This window comes from Tigriopus californicus, chromosome 7 (assembly GCF_007210705.1).
Source record: "Tigriopus californicus strain San Diego chromosome 7, Tcal_SD_v2.1, whole genome shotgun sequence".
Taxonomy (NCBI): domain Eukaryota; kingdom Metazoa; phylum Arthropoda; class Copepoda; order Harpacticoida; family Harpacticidae; genus Tigriopus; species Tigriopus californicus.
Window position 1 is genome coordinate 6,989,326 of NC_081446.1, and position 20,569 is coordinate 7,009,894.

Genomic DNA, 20,569 nt, shown 5'->3' on the forward strand with positions numbered 1-20,569 from the left:
TTGTGGCCATGGTCCGCAGCTTCTTTACATTTTATGAATTCTTTAGTCTTGGCCCCGCTAAACGAAAGCGCTGGGCTATAAATTTAGTGTGCTCCAGCGCTTTGGGCTAAACCAGAGACCTTAAACTAGATAGAGGAGTGGACACTGACGGAACTCTTGCCAACGCTCTCTAAGGAGGCCTTAATGGAAGAAAATAGTAGGGTGCTCTCGGTGCGGGGTAAAAGCACAATCTGTTTGTGTATTTAATTCTGCGAGTGCCGAAATACATCTGGTTTTTCTTTTAAATCCTAACTTTATATCGTATGAGAGCATGTCTTGTAACTAGGCCCTGAAATATTGTCAATGTAGAGTGGCCTAGCTTCGCTGATTTTCATATGCAATCTTCCTTTCCTTGGCTCAACCACAGACATCAATAGGTTGTTCTCACTCTATCCTAAAATAAAATACGAGTACCTGCACAGTGCGAATGTCAAAGAAACTGAAACCCCGGTTGAATCATCCATGTATGTATTTCAAAGGTACTACCGAATCATCAGGGCTAATCAAGGAAAAGCGCGCGATTTGTTATTGGGGTCCATTTTAGTGGTCATGGTGACGGCCCCTTCCCCTGAAGTGAGATAGACCACAGCCTCCATAGGAACGAGGAGAGTATCGTCCTCGTTTAGGATGATATCTCGGCCTCCGACATTGCATCGACTCTCGCCCTTCAATTGCCATAGAAAGGTTTCTCCACCTTGTGTATTTAACGGCCTTGAACCTGGTCCTCGTCCCCAAAGGAGAACATCACTCTGGTAGGAATCGCTAAAAAGGCGCACGTGATCTTTCTGTTGGATCTCTTCAAAGTGGTTCATGACCCAGGTCATTAGGTCGAATGGCATTTCCACTGACCGAGTTTCGTCCGGAGTCCAAGGGGGATTCTTGAGCATTTCTTCAGGAATGGGTTTGCCTACGAATGGAAAGAGAAGACTTCGTATGCACGTAAGAGCGAGGGGCTTAATTGATCACTATAGTTCATTGAAATGAGTGACGCTTTCAAATTGAAGCAAAGGCAGAGCAAACCAGGCCAAAAACACTCCAGAAAACAAAAGTAAGAAAGGTTTTAGAAATATAAAGGGAAATTCAAAACCTTGACAACGGAAATAAAGAAAATCTGTCATCTTTTCCCATTTTTGAGTACGAATTAGGGCAAAATGGTTTTCAGTATGCCTCAAATGCACAGAAAATCTCTCATTTCCAAAAGGGGTAAATCCCCTGAATGAAGAAAGGGACTACAGCATGTCTCTTTTTCAGGTTTCGAAGGCAAAGTTCGCCCTTTTCCATTGTCAATAGAACAAACCAGGAAATTGATAACGGTGACGTTTTTAATGACAACTGAAATTGCCCAACATTCATTGCAATTAAGCACTAATTGATTTCCATTGATCACAAGATCAGCCTGCTGTTAAAAAATAGGACAGCTAGATGGGTTGTTATCAAAGTAATATCGATATTTTCCCCTTAGCCAATTGTGACTTCCCATGGCCAAATCATTTCCACCTCCAACTTTGAGAGGGTACTTTACCTGTTTTGAATTGCTCTGATCCAAAGAACTCTTTAATAATTGGTCCCAACTGTGAACCCAAATCGTCACAATAGAACCATTTTTCAAATAAGGAGACGGTGGATCCGTCCTCTATGAAATATCTCAATCCATCGGTTTCAATTTGGAGTCGTTCGCGCTCAATCACCAATCCCACTGTGTTAGCATCTCTTTGAGGTGAGTGTGGAATTTTCCCCGGTAACAGAAATACCTGGAAAGACGATTGCAGATCAGACTGGCTTCAAAGATGATTGGAAGAGAGATTTGATTCAGATCGATGAAAAGCGTACCTGTCCTTGCTTGATGTGAATGTCTTTGAAAGCGCCATGTTCTAGGATCTTGAGACACATGTCGCCCTTCTTCATGTAGAAAAGCTCCTCTCCTTCCTCTAAATGATAATCTTTTCGCTGATTTGGTCCCCCCACGTAGAACACCTGTAATTAGGAGAGGATTGAAGATCTACACAGATTCGTCCATTTTTGAGGAAATATCAATATTTGTCCTAATTCTTTAACAGGTATTGTATCATAAATTCATTGGAAGCTCTTGGTTTAGTTGTCAAAGTATTTTGGGAAGGGAACAATCGTACATATTCCTATTCAGTACACCTTGTAGTAATCAGTAAGTCGTGAGACTCTTCGAGGTGAATTTCAATGCTATGGACTGCACCAAAGCTAAGGACTACTGTAAATGCAGTACACCACTGCAAGCAGAGATCCACAGCAGGTTCCTCTTTACGTCAACTGTCCGATAAACTACCTTACCTTGAGCTGGGCATTATGCATCATTTTGTTGCAAATAGGCGGGAGGAAATACTTTTCGTTTTCTTCCACCCATTGTCCCACGTTATAATGAATGGGTTGGGAAGCCATGTAATTCAAATGAAAATCTGATTCGATAATGCACAAAGGGAAGTTGAACTTGTTTCTTCTTACAAAGATCTTTGGGGCACTCAAGAGAAATTCATTTTCACGGCGTTATCCGACAACGCTACGATTTGAAAAACCTGTTTACAGGGTTAACCCTCCGAATTCTGTTTACACGGTTCTGAACTGAGAGGGCTATAAATTAAGGCCGTTGTGTGAGGTTCTGACAATTGGCCGGCGTTAATTTACATATCACCAAAAAGTTTTTTTGGGTCAAAATAAAGAAAACTATGCGTGCCTGGTGCTACTCATTCTTTCCTTTTCAAGCGGAGTTTCTTATCGCATGTTTTTTTTCCTTGCCTAACTTTTGACTCGCTCAAAACATATCATTCCCCCTGTTTATTGAAACCAGTTTGATCCGGCAAGGTCGACCATAGAATGCAAAAATGTACACATATACAAGGAAGGATGGAAGTGGAGAAAGGATTGCTAAACGCCACAGCCCCTCAACCACATGCTAGGTAAGCATGTGATTATTTAAGACCCATTATTCTGGAGAGTAGTAAATGTATGCCCATTTCGAGACAAAGAGTTCGGAGGAGCAAGTGTAGCCGTTTGGTCTTAAAGGTAAGGCGAACAAAAAATTTTTTTTCTCTCGTACTTTGGTGGCATCTTCTGTAGGTGTCGAGACTTCAAATCTCGGTTTTGAAAGCTAGCCTGTCAGGAGGACATGTGGCGCAGTGGTTAGCGCAGTTTCCTAAGAGGAGCATGGCTCCATGTTCGATTCTCCTCCCTCATCTTCCTCAAGAGAAACCAATCTGATACAAGACACTTGACACTGACTGCCGGAACAATTGAACAATGGAATGACTGCCTTCGTGTTGGCTAAACTCTTGGTTCAATATCAGCATATTGTTTGCTTCAACAACCCGGGCAACTGAATTAAATGACAAATTCAGTCTATGCCCGGTACAGATTAGCTGCAATGTTTGTCCTCCTCAAAATACTTGATACAAATATCATGGTTGCCGCACTACATTTTTCTTGAATTTCCTTTGCTTCCCATACCCTATAGAGATCAATCGGGATTCTTGAAATATTAAGAATATTCCATTCCCAAATCGATAACTTTTTTTCTAAAATCGAGGTCATTTTGCAATTTGGGGGAGCTTGAAAGTCGACAACTGAAAGTGAAACAACCCAATATTTGCTTCTGCGTGGTGGTTAACTTTTACTTCCATGGCATGTATGCATGTAGAGCAATATTGGAACATCGTCTTGAAAGGATAAGCTGCAGATCTTCAAGGTCTAAAATCTTCAAATGGCGTGCAGAAATAGCCTTTCAGTTATTTTGATTAGGTTGTCAGTGAGTTTGATAAGTTTTATGGAGTTCAGAATCTTTAGACCACAGGCCAGATTGGTATGCTACAGTCAAATATTCTTGTACAAGCGGCCAATTGTTTTGGGGTTATGATTTCTAATGAAGATGCGAAATCATCGTCTCGTAAGAGAAACAGCCTGTTGCGATTGGAGTATTCAGCATGTTATCTGGAGAGCATAAGATTGATACAAGAGAGTGAATTTTGACTAACGAGACTTCAAGAAACAAAATGCTCTGGCTTATATTTTTATACAACTACTTGTTACTTACAGGCCTCGATTAAGTCTTAACTTTAGGAGTTTGCCACCAAGAAAGTTTTTCTTTTAATAATTTCATGTCTTTGATGAGTGGCTTTCACCGGGCTGCTTTCTTTCACCTATCTTGAATCATGTTGCTAGGCTTGCCATAACTCTTTGAAAATTGACAATTCTATTTTGAAGTTAGTGATTACTGGATATAACGAAATATTCACCCGATACTCATACTCAATATTCATACGATATTGTCATGTTAGCATACTGTATGTAGAGCACGAGAGTTTTACCAAACATTTTGCACAACCCACGATTTTCTACTTTATTATTTGAAATTGTATTGGGTCTTTCATAATTGTGACTATTTGCACTCTTCCTCAAGGATAAGATCCTGAATGTCTGGACACGATTCACAATTCTAGGAAGATTAGAAAAGTTTGTTATTAGATGCCAGAAGATTGTGGCTGCAAGGGGGTGTAGTGCGATAAATTCAGTGGAGTTTACAAACCTACTCGTTAAAGAATAATGAAATTTGATACACATTTTCATGAATGTCATAGCTATCCTCGTTTGTCGCTAAGGAGCTGTATGCATTTGCCCCAAATATAGAAAAGATCCTTAAAAAAAACTCTAAATATCGTTCTTTTTTCATCTACGTATACCTTGTCGCTTCCTTAGGTTAAATAAAAAGATCAAATGATTGCATGTCTATCAATTCAATTGCAAAATGTTTGATATCTTTTGTAGAAGGCTACCGAGTAATGTTCACCCCTTTTGACATTACGATTACTTAGAAATAATTAGATGATTGAAAATACTCGTATCTGTTATCATTTGAAAATCTTGCTCTGCGTTTATCCTTTACTACATTATATCAATCGAATATTACTTTGGTCAAACGGCAAAATAGAAAGCATTTTTCCTCCACCCAATGAGCAATAAGATTGTGAAAAAGCTGATTCTGCCAATCTATGCCTTGTGCGACCACAAAAGTACTTGAATAGACTTGACAGCCATAGTAAAACTTATTGTTTATTGTTTATTGTGGATACCACTCAAATCACCATGGGTGAGTATAAAGAGTATTGGTTACTTACAACTTACAACCTAAAAACCATTTCTTTGGACAAAAATCATTAACTATCTTCCGACGTACCTTAATAATGACCAAAACATGTCTACTTTGCGCACTTTGTTTCTTTGCCGTCTCATAACCCAAAGGACATTGAGAAATAGAAGAAAAGATACTCGAGTATCTATCCTTCTTACGTTGAGCTCAAAAAAACAAAAGAACGTGAAAAGAAAAGTGATCAATGTAATTTTCAAGTTAGCAAAATTTGACTCAGTTTCCGTGCAAGTCAGTCTTGGATCGTTTATCTGTGGTAATAGTATGACAAAGTTTCGTTCAAAATTTGAGGTATGAATTCAACCGATTCCACAAGACAAATAACTAGGAAAGTAAGGATGTACTACCAAAACTGAGATGCATCATTCTCTTTCTTCAAACTTCATTTCATTTAATGTCAGTGACGGAATAATATTATCCTCTTACGATTCGCATATACGAACATCGAAACTTCATAAAAAGATCTGGCCAAGTGGAACAACGTGGCAGTATCTGGGCCTGAAATCTGTTTTAAGGAGCTGGGAGACATAATCAAAGCTATACATTAATGAAAACATAGAATTTGAATCTTCGACCTCCTTTCAGTCAACTACATAAGCTTTAAACGATATAGCTTTTGAGGTAATTGCCTCACGATTTTGCCTTGCAACATTTCTTATTTTATGAATATATTATGAAAAAGGACTCTGAGTTTCTCTGATCTGTAGCAGGCTGAACTGACGGAAACCCGCCCAAATTCCATAGGTCAAAGAGTTTGTGACTAATCCCATCAATATAAATCATAATTATCTAGATCGTTAAACATTTCACTTACTATTGTTTGGGATTACATTCCCAGTAAGGGGAAAAAGCATTTAAAAAAAAGACCATCGGCGTCCTAGAGGCTATGTTGTCTTTCCACGATGGATTGAGATGAGTGGCATCTGCATTAAGGCAGCTGAGCCCAGTATTTAAAACCAAGGAGTGAATCTTGGATCAAGAAAAGATCCAACTTATGTAGGGTAGTACGACCTTTCTCGATCTAAGTAAGATTCATTCCTTGGCTTTAAAAACTGGGTCTCTGGTTCATCATTTGGTCCATCAATCCAATAGTGGATTTCTGCAGACATATTTGGTCCATTATTGTACTCACACGTTACGAGCCGCGGTCGTGTTGGATCGATAACTGAATAAGCGTGAACGGAAGTAGAAATGAAGTACGTAGAATGGAGTGAAATGAGCATACGTTTGGGCTTGGGGCAAGTCGAACTCCAATAGTCTTTGTTTTGTTTCTATCACCAATATTTAGAGCCAAAATATTTCATTGGAGCACCCTTTTCTACCAATACGACAATAGTGCGACACTGTTTAGCAATGATGAGGCATATTAGTAGAAGTCGCTCTTTGGAACAAAAATAAAATAAAAACTTTTTCTTGTTGAAGATTCTCTTTACAGATTCCTGCTCTTGCTTACAGTGTGTGTAACTCACACCATCTCCGGGGTACATGTGACATGGACACTTTTTCCACGGGACAGAGGCACATCATGGAATATTTACCCTCTGTCCAGGCACCTCCGAATGATACCCATTCTTAAGATTCCCCCATCCTGCAGTGGCCGAGGACCTAAACTCCATGAATCCCAAGCTGTTCTCTCTATCTTCCTCGGTCCCCAATTCTACATAGTAAGACTAGGCACTCGATGCTCATAGATAGTCGATCCATTCAGTTCACGGAGTGACTCCAGGGTGTGAGGGGGAGTTGAAAGACTTTCATTTGGATTAACGTGAACGAATAGCTCGGAGTATATTTCCACACATCTTTTGTCTTTTTGTGTAAACATGAGTGAGGGTGAAACTGCCGAGATCCCACCTTCGGATCCCCCCGCCGAATCGTCCAGTGCCAAACCCGCAGGTAAGACAGCTCAGGTCTAGTGGCAGCCACAATTGGCAGCCTGATATCAATTGATAGTCAGTCATGTTGTATGCCCCGCGATATAGCCGTTGAATATGTGTGGGGAAAATGACTAAACTCTCGTTTTCAAGACATTCTAAGTGGTGTTCAAGATTCCGACTAGATCTTTCACGCTATGAGTATCAAAATTTTCATTCGGGCTGACAATTCGTGGAGGAGCGGGTTTAGGGCAGGCGACAATTTCTCCTCCGCTTCTCCCAGTCCATATACCGTACTTAGGCCACATGGACTCCTGATGTTCTCCTCGTGACGCGGAGGTCACATTGTTCCGCAAACGAGACAAGTGCCATCTACACTTTGGCAAGATGCAATACGATTGCTTTTTGGCCTCAGCCTTTGCCTCCATCCATTCAAAGGACGGTACTCTCCTTACGTGCTGCTTGGCCTTCTGCCCGTTCTCCCTACATACGTACGTCCCCTCTCCCGTTTTTTCCCCAGCCTTGGCTAAAGAGGGACATTGTTCGTTCACAATTTCTTTCAATTTGGGTCTAAGAAGGCTCAAGCCCAAGACAGCGGTTCAGAAGATGCTCGAACAAGGCCGTACTAGAAGTGAAACCGAGTCTTTGAAAGCTTGGCACAACTCCCAGGAATCCTCCTCCTCCCCCTTCTCCTCTATCTATCTATCTTTCTTTCTTTCTTTCTTTCTTTCTTTCTATCTATCTATCTATCTATCCTGTGTCTCCGTGACAGGTCAACCTTTCGTTCCTCATTTCACGGCGGAGTGCAGAAGTTGGCCTGACCTCCATCATGGGTCGCTCGGAGCGATCTCATCTCGACTCATGAGCCATCCTGTCCCTGTCTTGGCTGATCTTAGCAAATTGCGGCCCAAGTCTGCCACGGCTCAAACAACTAGTACTACTACTGCTACTACTACGAGTACTACTAATAGGTACAAAAACTTAGCGGGACCGAGCGACAAGACCGGGCCCGAGGGAGAAATAAATTGGCGAGTCAACAACGAGTGCGGGTTAGCACACAATTGGGGCGTCAGGAGGAGTAGGTAGATCCGGCTGTTATCCCACATCCATCCACCCACCCATCCATCCATCCACCTATCCATCCACCTATCCATCCGTCGACCCATCCCCGAGAGCTTTGGCTGTGCGTCCTCGCTTCCGTCCTCCTTCGCTCCCGATGAAAAATTTTGCGCGGGCATGAAAATATTTGTCCTTGGGGTTCAGTGAGAGGTGTTCTTAACCAGCCAGTCGCGTTGAAAGCTGTGATTTCGAAAATAACTCCCATTCAGAAGCAACTTGAACGGTAAGAAAAATCAAACCATGGTTGACTTCAAATCCTAGAATCCCACATGAAGGGAATCCATGATAGGCCCTGGAACAACTTGGGGGATATTAGCATTAAAAATGATTCCAAGAAATCATCGCTCACCGATTGAGACTGTGTTCAGACTTGCTACAGACGATACAAAAATGGATTGCCAGTTAAGCACAATCATTGTTAATCAATTCAATCAAGCGCTTTGAGCTCCAATTTGGCTTTGAAGTGAAAGGCCCTTCAACCAGAAATCATCGAAGATTGCTTGATTAGACAATCTGCTCAATTAATTAAAGTTGGGTTACCTCGTCGAGATCAATCCATAAAAGCGAGTCTAAATGAGATTATTTTGGGCAAATACCTTCCACCAATTTCAAGTTACTTCTTAAAACTATTTACAATAGCGTGGTTTTTGACACGCCCCGATGGTATTCGGTTATTCGAAAATGTTGCCTCTGAATCTGACAATGCGTCTCTTGGTAAAACCCGAGGTGCTCGTTTCGAAACTCGTTTTTGCATTCCCATTTATTGGCTGTAATCATACCATGAGTGTATTAGCTAAAATGTATTGCCAATTCGTCATCATCTCTCTCATATACACTGTACAAAATGTATGCAGCGATGACGATAAAGATGATCGATGAAGACTAGAGCTTTAATGAAGGTGACTGTGAGGCACGTAGTATCAACAAACGTGAGGACCTGGAGATGTGATTATGAGCTATGCACTTTTCGTCCAAATAAACGGTACAGAAGTTCAAACTGAAATGCATAAAAAAAGGATAATGATTAAAAACACGAGTAAAAAAGGTCGTTTTACACATCTGTTGTCATGCTTGGCTTGTTAATCCTGATTCTTAGAGAGCACTAGACCCTTTACGAGCTAGATAGCGCTATAAGCATTTACTAAAGGATCACCCTACAATCTTACAATAACTATCCAATTGTAATTTCTGTGCCGAGTATAAATGCCTCATTTACCCTTTTCCATAATATTAACAACTATTAAAAATATGATTTTATGTATGTGAGCTAGATATGTCAACTCTGACACTCAGAATCTCCATTAGGTCATAGACAGGCTCCTATAGAGTCGAATTCAAGTGATAGTTAGGGTCCGCCGTCTACTGCATAGATGAAATTATAAAAATACGATCTAAAATCACGCCAATTAGTCCTCAAATCTGATGACTCTGAACTACATATCTTTGATAAATTTAACCTGAGACAATCGGCTAATTCTCTTGGTTAGACAACATTGAGCCTTCATTTTCACGGATATTGCGTTCGTAATTATTATCCATAGACTAGAGAAAATAATGGACGTATCTCGATGACCAAGACTAGTCATCATGGCTGCACCATTAGTCTTGCCTTGTTGCAGGTTCGCCCTGTCCATAGCTTTCTTGAAGCTCAAGAGAACGCAATTTTCAACATATGCCTGGCAGCCCTGAAATCTTGACTAACAAATCGGATCAAAGTTTCTACAGACAGTTTATGGATTATTCATCCAGGGTGAATGCATCAAAAAGAGCAAGAGAAAAATGTGCCTTCGAACTATCGAGACACTAGCTGGAAATCAAGAAAAGGATGAAAGAAGTATCCTGCTCAAACATTTCGCTTCATGTGGCATGAAATTTCTTTGATATTGTTATTCTGTTCCACTTATTTTTTGTTAAAAAAATCAAGATTTCAATAAAAGCGAATAATTATCTTATTTCTTTCATTATGTTAGGATTGAAGAAGTAACTGGAGAATTTGGGCCCGGCCTTACGATAATTTCATTCAAAAAGCCAGACCATCTTCATCAATACATCGATTTTAATTTCTATGCTTCATGGATCGCTTTTTTTACTTTCGATTTTTGAGTTAGAGCGTTGCATTCGAAATTGGCGAAATTAATGGATCAAGTTTGAATACCCAATTGCGCCTCAAATTTGCAATGCCAGGCGCAGAGAAGCTGTGGACAGAGGTGGGAAAATATGAGTTTCAACAGGTCTAACTAATCCTAGCTAGATTACTCACTTCTGCAGGCAGTGTTATTTTCTCGACACTTTTCTCCGCGCGGAAGAACCCTCCTGACTTTGACATTTCCGAGCACTTTTTTGAGGAAGACACTCTACTCCGTATGTGGCATTCCATTCCATTGCATTCCTTCCTGTTTTTTTGCCCTTTTCAGCCATGGGGGATCTCCAGGCCAGCGTCCAGGCCACCTTCGATAATGGGAACTCATTCAACACCAAGTTGCGGGACACTCTCTTGGGCCTGATCAGCGAGAATGGCGACCGCAAGTCCGAGATTGAGCAACTCCGTGGCGATCACGAGCAACTCCGCAAGGATCACGATGACTTTGCCAATTCCATGGAAAGGGAAAACGACCTCCGGAAGAACGAGATCCGCTCCCTGGAGGAGAAACAAGGCAAGGACAACCAAGCTCGCATTGCTGACAATGCCAAGTTGGAAGGCAAGTTGGACTCGGAGAATGCGGCTCGGAAGTCTGAGATCGAGAACCTGGACAAGTGGGCCAAGGATGAGAATGGCGCTCGCAAGAAGGAGATTGAAGACCTCAAGAACTTTGCCGAGGGCGAAAACGCTGCTCGCAAGGAAGAGATTGCTAACCTGGATAACTTTGCTCGGAGTGAGAACGATGGGCGCATTGCCGACATCGCGGATATCAACGACAGACTCAAAAAGGAGAATGAAGCTCGATCCAATGAGGACCAAGCCTTGAGTGATCGAATCGACAAGGAGATCAGTGATCGGGACCGAGCCATTGCTGATCTCCAGGCTCGTCTGGATGCCCAAAAGGAAGAGCAATCAAATGAGCTGGATGAGCTCAGGACGAAGATGCTCAAGGAAAACCAGTTCCTCAAGAGTCTGGCCAGCAAGAGTAATTCGGTTTACTTCGACGCTTACAGAAGCAAGGCCTATGACGGAGGGGGTGAGGAGAATCTCACTTTCCAGGTAAGGTGGTTGTTGGTTGTTGGTTGATGGTTGAACAGAAAATAATGCTTGAAACTCGCCCACTTGGGTAAAATCAATTGGGATATTAATCCCAAGGGACAGGGATTGATTTGGGGAACAAACGGAAAAATACAAAGCCGCTTCTATTGATCGAGATTAGAGGGTAGTACGAGTATGCTTTCTTTGCTTACCGAAAAAGTTTTCTCGAGTGGGAACGTCCTTTTTCTTGTCCATTTATCGGCTTTCTTTCTCTTTTTTCGAAGTTACCAAAATGCCTTGGACTTTATTTACGCGGCTCATTTTTTCCATTGTTACCTTTTGAATTCCATATGAGTCTTTATTTGGTGCAAAAATCATTGCACTGGTCAAAACTATATGGTTGAGAGAGTGATTTGTAAGGTTCATACTTCATACTCGTATACACAACAGGCAACAAACACATCCGTGGGATTGAATCTTGAAACGGTTGCAAGCAAAGGCTACTTTGAAGGCAAGGGGCGAGTATATGGAAGATTAATGATCCTGAAATTTGTAGCCATCATACGGCACACATCTTTTCAAAGATTTATGCCCCTTCTCCAGAAATGAAACGAATTGCCAGCCCAAAACCCAGCCATGCACACATGCAACATGCCCTAACCAATGTTGGGCACAGTTAGGAAAAACAGATAATAAGCTCATGTCTCGGACTAATCGAGCCAATGTCTTGACTTTGGTTCTAGGGTTGCTATGCCAATGCCGGTGGGGGTATGGATCCCCAAACTGGCGTGTTCAAAGCCCCCGCCGGAGGTACCTACATCTTCATCTTCCACATTGCCACGCACGACAATAAGAAGGCGTTACTCTCAATCCGGTTGAATGGCGAGGAAGTGGCGTCCATCTTTGACCAAAATCACAAGGATAACCACAAGAACTCCATGGCTGGACAAACCATCGTGATTGATTGCAAGCGGGGCGACGAGATTGTCGTGTATGCCTACACCGGTACTTGGTTGGCGGACTTCGCCATGAACCATTACACCCACTGGATTGGGTTGCTCCTCAAGCCCAGCCAAGAGGAGATCGACTTAATGAGGAAAGAGGCCGATGAGGGGCTTACAGGGGAGGGCAAGGCCATTGAGGGACAGACCAATGGGTTCTAGATCATGTCCACGAAATCGGAGCCAGTTTTCCTTCCTTTCTTTCTTCCTTCATGATTGATCGATCTAATGACAATGGGTGACGAGCGAGAGGGGTTTTCGGATCATTGGAATGTAAATCCAACACTCATCAACATGATAAGCGATTGTAACGAGTGACAAGTTCTTTCGAGCACCTCATCATATGATGCAAATGATATTTTTCAACTCCTCCTCTATAAGCAAGATCTGATATAAATATAGATACACTCTGGAAAAAAGGACCAATGATTATTCAAGTAGAGCCCTTTACTATTGCGCTGGAAGTTCATAAGCAACATTTGCAATGCTCCTTGGGCTACAATATTAATATGACAAACCCTTTTCTAGAGGCTTCAAGACACTGAGCGGGCCAATTGCTTTTGGTGTTCTTTGAATTCATAAACACACATATCAAATAGGACTTATTGGGCCAGGATACAAATCGAGCACTTTTCTTGTCCTTTTTTCGCAAACAGAAAATGCTTTTCCCTTTTCAGGGCTAGCCCTTAGTTTCAAAACTTGGAACAACCTTTGGCCATTGTCAAATTCGATCCATTTTGTGAGTGAGTCCCCTCAAAAATGGAACTACCTTTCTACCGGAAATGAAGAACTTATCTCTGAGCTTTGTTGGTTCGAACAATGATACCCCACCTAACTGGTCAGTACTAGACACGTAAAGACTAATAAATTGAATCTATCTTCGGTCCAACGTTCGTTCTAACAATTAATCGTATACTTTCAGGAAGGGGCATCTAGAATTTTTCAGATACATACACAAATATGAAATTAGCTGATTCATTCTGCTCATAGTACTCGAGGCTATGATCACTTGAGCTTTTCGTGTCATCGATCGCTCCAAGGAAGATCGTCTCTGAAGGCAAACAAGTATGCTTTATTAAACAATCCATAATAGCTTCATATATCATAAGGAGATATTCGGACTTTTAATTCCAGGTATGTTTTTCAGTTTCAGTTTCAGCTTCTAAGTCCCATGTCATGAGCGATCTAAAGGCCATGGAACTCAAATCAGATATGAAAGGTTTGACTGGAAATTATAGATACCTTATTTTTTGGATTTCTGCTGAAAGGCTCTGCTTGCATTGCCTACAGATATCTGTTTTTGTAAGACAATTGTCCGACATGATAAGAAGGAGATTTACGGCTCAAAGTCCCAAATTATTGGTGTGACCAATGTGTTAGAGTACACAACTCAAGTGGGCAACCTGGGCTCGACAAGAGGATCATCGTCATCAAAGAAGTTCAAAGATAGTATCGAAAATCACCGGGGAAATAAGGGGCCACTTGACAAGATTGTGCTTCATGTGAGACGGTTGAAACTATTTCCTTTGAATGCTCTGATCTCTTCCACGTACAAGAGTTCAATGAACCCTAGTTCGATTAAATTTTAAGACATAAGAGCTATTACCTTAATGGAAAAAAAACCTACGAAAGGAATGTTTTGTTATTTCAACGCCTGGAAAAGTAAAAGACACTGGAAGAGAGTATTTTCTTTTAAGAGGACCGGTTTTCAGCGATATAATCTTCTCTCTCATGCACGCAAAGGAAACCAAACGCAGCGGTTAGAAACTTTATTTCAAGGTTCTAGTTTCATGAGTGGCTAGAAAGCAACATTCCGTCCACTCGTGAAGAGAAAGAACAGTTCCACATGTCAGCTTTGGTTTCAAATGAAAATCATACCTTGAAAACCGGTTCTCATAAAAGAAAACTGCGTATTCAATAACTGAGCCTCTCTCTACATGTAGTAGTTTATTCAAGATCGGATTTCAAAAAGATGGTAAGGTCAACACCTAAAATTTTTCAATCTGACCTAACCAAGAGTCGCCGTAAAAATCATATTCATCTTGCCCTCTCATCAAAAGAGAAGCTTGAGCAAGCTGTCTTTGTGTCATTGTTCTCTTCAAGCTTGACGGCATACAATGGTGAACACATTCAAGGACTTTCTTTAAGCCTCAATTTTATAAGATTCACGCAAATAATGCCTCTGCTCTTGGGCAACTGTGCACTGGACATATTTGACGCCGACAAATGTACCTGAATAGTAACACGGAAAATTTAGAAACCATTGAACTCAACCTCCCAGGCCAAATTTAAAAATCTTAGTCACGCTATCCAAGTCAGGCAGATGCTATCCCCATAGACATTCACAATTATAGGGTGGAACATGGCAAGTTTTACGCTGTAGCTAGAAGAATTCTTGCCAACCCGGGTTTTTTTCTATGGTTCATCAAACTTCAGTTTAGATTAAGCTAAATGGGTGATACAAAATGGTCGAACAAAGACTTACATGAATAAAGATTACAAGTGAGGTGCATTCTTATAAAGCTCCAAGATTTTTTTGATTTTGGTGGTTGCCAGAAACATCAAAGCACTCCTTGACAGTGAATAAAAGGTATTTAATGCTCATTGAATTCCTATGTCAACCATTTTGGATTTATAGACAATTAAATACGTGAAGAGTGGAGCATAATGGTTCAAAATGATCAGCAGTAGCCTCTTAGAAAGGAAAGAGGGCAAAAACCAATCCAAGGTAAGGCTTTAATCATCATTTTAGCCCGTTTCTTAATTAGATCCAAGCCTACCGGAATATCCGACAACAATTGGAAATACCTCTAGTTAAAATGCGACCTCCATACCCCGCTCTTGAATGAATAGCCATTTCTCAATCCCTCCCAAGCACAGCTTGCCCCTCACGAAAACAGAGGGAAGGATTGACATCTACTAGCAAGAGCAGCGTGAAAAGATGACTGATATCTACACAAACCAGCAGATGGTGATGCAGGCCATTACAACCAATCACTCATGACACTGGTGATGAAGACGCAACTCACCTTTCGTCTGTTTTTTCTCATGTCCCGTTGACGTGAAAAAACTCTGTTGTGGGCCAGCCATTCCCCTAACTTACCTTCGGTCACTCATTTAATGATGGATGGTGGTATCTTGGATAATTACGCGCTGCAAGTCTAATATAATGCATTAAATCGATAATCCAAAGATATCCTTTCTTGAACAAATACACCTAACCAGCTTCAATTGGTACCACAACTGAACAAAGCTTCCACCGAAAAAGACAGAAGCAAAATAGTTGTAAGCCTAAGAGACAATTGTTTGAATGTACAGGCTGCATTTAAATTGACAGGAAAAGAGTCATCCTTTTTTATGAAAGTGACGCTATCAATATTTCGGAATCATTTCTCGCCCATTGATCGTCAAAAGACCCTAGTTTGTATTGTTTCATTTGGCCTCGCAAAAAATCCAGCCCGAATACAATTTGAATTATTGAGAGTGGACGAAAAAGTTAAGTAAGCTAAGTCAGTGTTTAAAACGATGCATCCGGTGTTGCTGGAGTTATTTCGAGAACCAAGAGTCATTGAAAAAAGTACAGCGAGTGGGAAAATGTTGAATAAATGAAACACGCTGGTTATATTTCTCCATAGAATTGCACTTTTGATTAAACTGGAACACAGTCTAATCTGATGGCAAATAAGTGGCCTTTTTAAGCCACTTGAGTAGTTCGTCAGGTACAAACTCTCTATTTGTTTCGCGGTAATTACTGCACAATGGTACATGTTGTTCCAAGAGCTACTAATCTCTTTCAAAGATCTAGTAGTTATAAAGGCGAGCCGCAATGGTCGTGACCAGTGAAATGCTGAAACCAGGCTTCAGATGTACGTATATTTCTGTATTTTCTACTGAGAACGACGCATCGAGGACTTGGAATCTGGCTCAGGCAAGTAATGAATTGGTTTGTTCCTCGAGTCGAGACTTCCAATGAGGTATAGTTTGATGTATTTATTCGGTGCTTGAGTTGAGTGCTCCTGATGATGAGGTGTATGTGAGGGAGGGAAAAGGGAGACCTGCTCGTGGATGGTAGGAAATTATTCGACCTCAAGTGCCCTTGTTCTTTGCTCACTCTCTCACCATCTTCCAACGAGCGACTATTGAGACTCCGATTCTCACCCGAAGCTTTTTGAGAAAAAGCATATTGTTCATTAGTCCCTATTCTCTTCGCTGCCTTGACCTGTTTCACATAGGTAGTAGGAAAGAGGCATTGATTGACCATCAATTTGAGACCACGGGGCCGCTGGATTGCCGTTCGGTCATCAACGGACCGTTTCCATTTGGTTCTCAAGAGAACAGAACCCAACTTTAGAAGGCTTAAGGACAACGTACATAACCGCACAATGGATTCGCCCAGACCTTAAGACGTCATGGCCTGTTTATTTTGGGATCGACAAGTCAAACTAGTACCGGAAGACACATGGGATTTATCGTTTAGTGGAACACTTGTTCTTGCTGAATGACCCCGGATCTTGAGTGACCTCACTGCGTATGGTAAGAGCAGGTCGAGTTGTTGATACTACACTACTATGTAACAATCATCTTAGAAATTATTTTTCTTTAATAAATCTATTTATTGTGAAGTTGAAGTTTTGTTATATGTCGAGCGAGAGATTGCGATTCATCAACGTGATTGTTCGTACTCTCCATCTAGTTTGTACCAACGTTGTAACTGTACTTTCTTCAATCAATGCCCCGAGCGAGCACAAAGACAAGATCCTCGGCGAAAGAGGATTTCCCACCCATTGTATCAGCTTAGGATGCACGGTATTATCAGGATGACCACCGGGTGACCTGCTTGGAGGTTTCTTCAATTGACAAGAAAGCTTTTCGTCAGGGTGTCGCGCCCCTCTCTGAACTCGGTCCCAACATCGGTGTCTATCAAATTTACGTACACAATACTTCACCGTTCAAAAGATATGTACAGCAGGTGGCATCTACTCGAGAATATCCAAACTAAGTCCTATTTATCTTGCTTCAGAAATTCGAAAAATAGCGAGTTAATGTCTCTAATCCGGCAACAAATGTGTGCTTTTGCTTGAAAGTGCTCTTGACATTTGGTAAATATCATTCAAAATTGGTCGGCAAATCAATATCGCCACTTGGTATGAAATGTTGCACAAACTTCTAAACTTTTATGCTGATTTTTTCTTGCGGAATCTCAAATAAAAAAAGAGGTTTTCGATTATCCAATACGAGATGGTCTGTTTTCCATTTTACAACAAACAACAAAACAACCACTGACAAGAACCTAGAGTCATGATAAAGCATTCAATTCTATGCATCTATTCGTTTGCCATGCCATTAGCAAAAGGGAAGAAAAAAAACCGACTGAAGCTCATCAATATGGGCATAGTCACGGACTTTTAGAGATATGGACTGCAAACGGAAGCAGAAATATCCTATCTCCTAAACCGCTCATCTTGTTCCAAATAAGCAATTGATACGACCACAAATTCTTGTTGAATTAATGAACTCAGCCAAGTTTGAGCCTAAACCTATGCTTAGGGAACTCAGGAGGCATGTTAAAAGTTATGTAGTAAACACAACATAATATTTGGATTTTCGGCCTGCTCTTGGTCAGCTACATAAGCTTTTGAACCATAACTTTGAAACGATCAACTTTGCATGTAAATGATATAAAATTGACCTACCGTTAATTGAAGAGATCTACGTTTCTTATTTTATTACTTTAATTTGAAAAGTGGCTCAAAGTGACTATGACCAAGAGCAGGCCAATTTACCGGGAAGCTCGTTCGCAGTCCATATTTCTAGAAGTCCGTGGCATAGCAGAGACACTAAAAATCATTTTCCCAATATATTGTTGCAACTTCCATTGAGATCAAATTAAAACGCGGTCTTAAGTATCCACCAACATTTTGGCCCATTCTTTGTGGTTTTCGGAATAAGGAATTTCTAAAGTTCTCGTCATCTGCCTTCTGAGTTTGTTCATATTGATTTTTTTTGTACTTTTTCATCAAAATGAGCTCAAAGGCATTACATGAATTCGTATGTTGATAGGAATAGGTTTCTTTGGTGCTGATACTTTTGATTTAAAAGTTGGTTTCATTATCAGAATAACTGAACGTATGACTGTATATAAATGACCAATAAAAGAATTAAATTCGACATACCTACACTATTTGTATGAGCTAACAAGTATTAAGTGTGTGAGTAGGACCCTTTGGCATGAATTGAATTAACCTATTACATTTTTTAAGACTAGGGTTTGAACCGTTACCGAAAGAAAATAACGCGTTACCGCTACCGTTACTTTTTCATCAAAATGAGCTCAAAGGCATTACATGAATTCGTATGTTGATAGGAATAGGTTTCTTTGGTGCTGATACTTTTGATTTAAAAGTTGGTTTCATTATCAGAATAACTGAACGTATGACTGTATATAAATGACCAATAAAAGAATTAAATTCGACATACCTACACTATTTGTATGAGCTAACAAGTATTAAGTGTGTGAGTAGGACCCTTTGGCATGAATTGAATTAAACTATTACATTTTTCAAGACTAGGGTTTGAACCGTTACCGAAAGAAAATAACGCGTTACCGCTACCGTTACTTTTTAGAAAATTTAACGCGTTACAGGTAGACATGCAGAAAAAAGATTGGCATAACACTGAAAAAAGAACGTTTTAAGCGATCTTTTAACTTTTAGCAAAAATTACATGAAACAAATGACGAATAACGAGGGCACAAGAGTAAAAGGAACAAGGGTTCGAGGATTGAGGGTTGTTTGTTTTGAACCTTTTTTCACTTTTACGAAACATTTTGACAAGTGATTTTTCATCCTTCGGTTGATGGTTTTAAAAAGTTAAGATAAGGCAAGTATTCCATTGGTTTGACGAGAGGAAAATCAGGGTTACATTTTCTGGCTAGCTTACGGGTTTTCGTCATGCAACTAGTAAGTGTCATACGTCACATAAAAAGTTTATTGATAACGCTAGTCACAGCCATCGTAATCATTCATTTCATCCCATAAGTAGCAAATAAGTTATTCCCTTTGAGACAGAGCTTTTAAAAATCTGGGAGGAGACTTTTCTACATTTTTTTCTTTTCCTCATTTAAACAAGAAGAAAGTGTCAGGAACGGGAGAGTTAAGAAAGTCGTTCCGTTACCGATATCATTGCTTTTGCAGAAAAGTAACGTGTTACCGGTAGCGTTACTCAAGCCATGCTCACGACTCATGATTGATGATATTTTGTCAACTTTTCGGCTCGCTTATTCATACGAATTAGTTTCGATGAATCATCGTCAAGCATAAAAAAGTTATCTCCTGAATTGAAATGTATGTCTGAATACGTCAGTAATTTTTACATCCACACATAGGGCCTCTCAAGACGTTGGACTCCACGCTCAATCATCGTGAGGCGTACTATGACATCAAAACAGGATAGATCTTTGAATGTGGGTAGACACTTGAATCGCATTGTTTATGCAAATGTTTTTAGGTCAGTCCAACAGTGGTTGCAAATTTCTTTTTGTTTCTTTGTTGATTTTCGGGTTCTTAAGTCATGTAATGTCATACTTTATGAAATACTTGGTCATTAAAGTGTTCGAATTTGCCGCCCTAGGACGGCCTTGAACCAAAGACTGGTCTGGGATTGTTTTTGAAAAACGATCCAAGTCTTGTTTAAAGATTGACATTGGGTTTCCTAATGCTTAGAATTGTCGAAGAGAGACTGACGGCAAGTTATACAAAGTTGGTGGCGAGCGATATGAAACTGACGAGGATTTCATGCTTGTTAATGCACTTCTATCCAGCGACTTGTGTTTATGATATATTTCACATGAGATACCCCGTCTATCACTAAAGCCCCTCTGCGGACATTGGGACCCAGATTGGAGAGGTATTTTCGAGATGCGGCTAGACTATTGATTGGGAGATGGTAAATACGTCCCTGGACTTGAATGTCAGGCAGATCCAGCCTCAAGTTTGGAAAGCCTTGGCCACTTTCGATTGGATGTGCTCCTCAAATTTGTCGTTGTCTTGTACTCTTCTAGTGCGAGCATTATTGTGTCAGAAGCGAAACGATTTGGGACAGAGGTTTCTCAAAAAATATGCGGTGTGATAGGATGCAAATCATCAGGGGACTCTGAGTGCTTGCCTTGGTTCCTCTTAAAGTTTATAATTTTTGA

The 20,569-nt window shown here is 40.6% G+C and overlaps 2 protein-coding genes across 3 annotated transcripts; one reads left to right on the top strand and one right to left on the bottom strand.

Annotated features, from left to right (window-relative positions):
- Nucleotides 1–490: 490 nt before the first annotated feature.
- Nucleotides 491–2,546, bottom strand: LOC131884349 (3-hydroxyanthranilate 3,4-dioxygenase-like). The gene is made up of 4 exons (XM_059232094.1): nucleotides 2,344–2,546; nucleotides 1,870–2,013; nucleotides 1,562–1,790; nucleotides 491–946 (listed from the first exon to the last, which is right to left on the bottom strand). The coding sequence occupies exons 1-4, from the start codon at nucleotides 2,449–2,451 to the stop codon at nucleotides 543–545; spliced, it is 885 nt and encodes a 294-aa protein (XP_059088077.1). The 5' UTR covers nucleotides 2,452–2,546; the 3' UTR covers nucleotides 491–542.
- A 4,347-nt stretch (nucleotides 2,547–6,893) lies between these two features.
- On the top strand, nucleotides 6,894–12,797 carry LOC131884348 (uncharacterized). 2 transcript variants are annotated; one of them, XM_059232092.1, is made up of 3 exons: nucleotides 6,894–7,099; nucleotides 10,611–11,395; nucleotides 12,118–12,797. In XM_059232092.1, exons 1-3 carry the CDS (start codon nucleotides 7,027–7,029, stop codon nucleotides 12,535–12,537), a joined length of 1,278 nt encoding a protein of 425 aa, XP_059088075.1. In that variant the 5' UTR covers nucleotides 6,894–7,026; the 3' UTR covers nucleotides 12,538–12,797. The 2 variants fall into 2 exon arrangements, with proteins under 2 accessions (XP_059088075.1, XP_059088076.1); XM_059232093.1 differs by lacking the exon at nucleotides 6,894–7,099 and adding an exon at nucleotides 8,245–8,419.
- The last annotated feature ends 7,772 nt before the right edge of the window (nucleotides 12,798–20,569 follow it).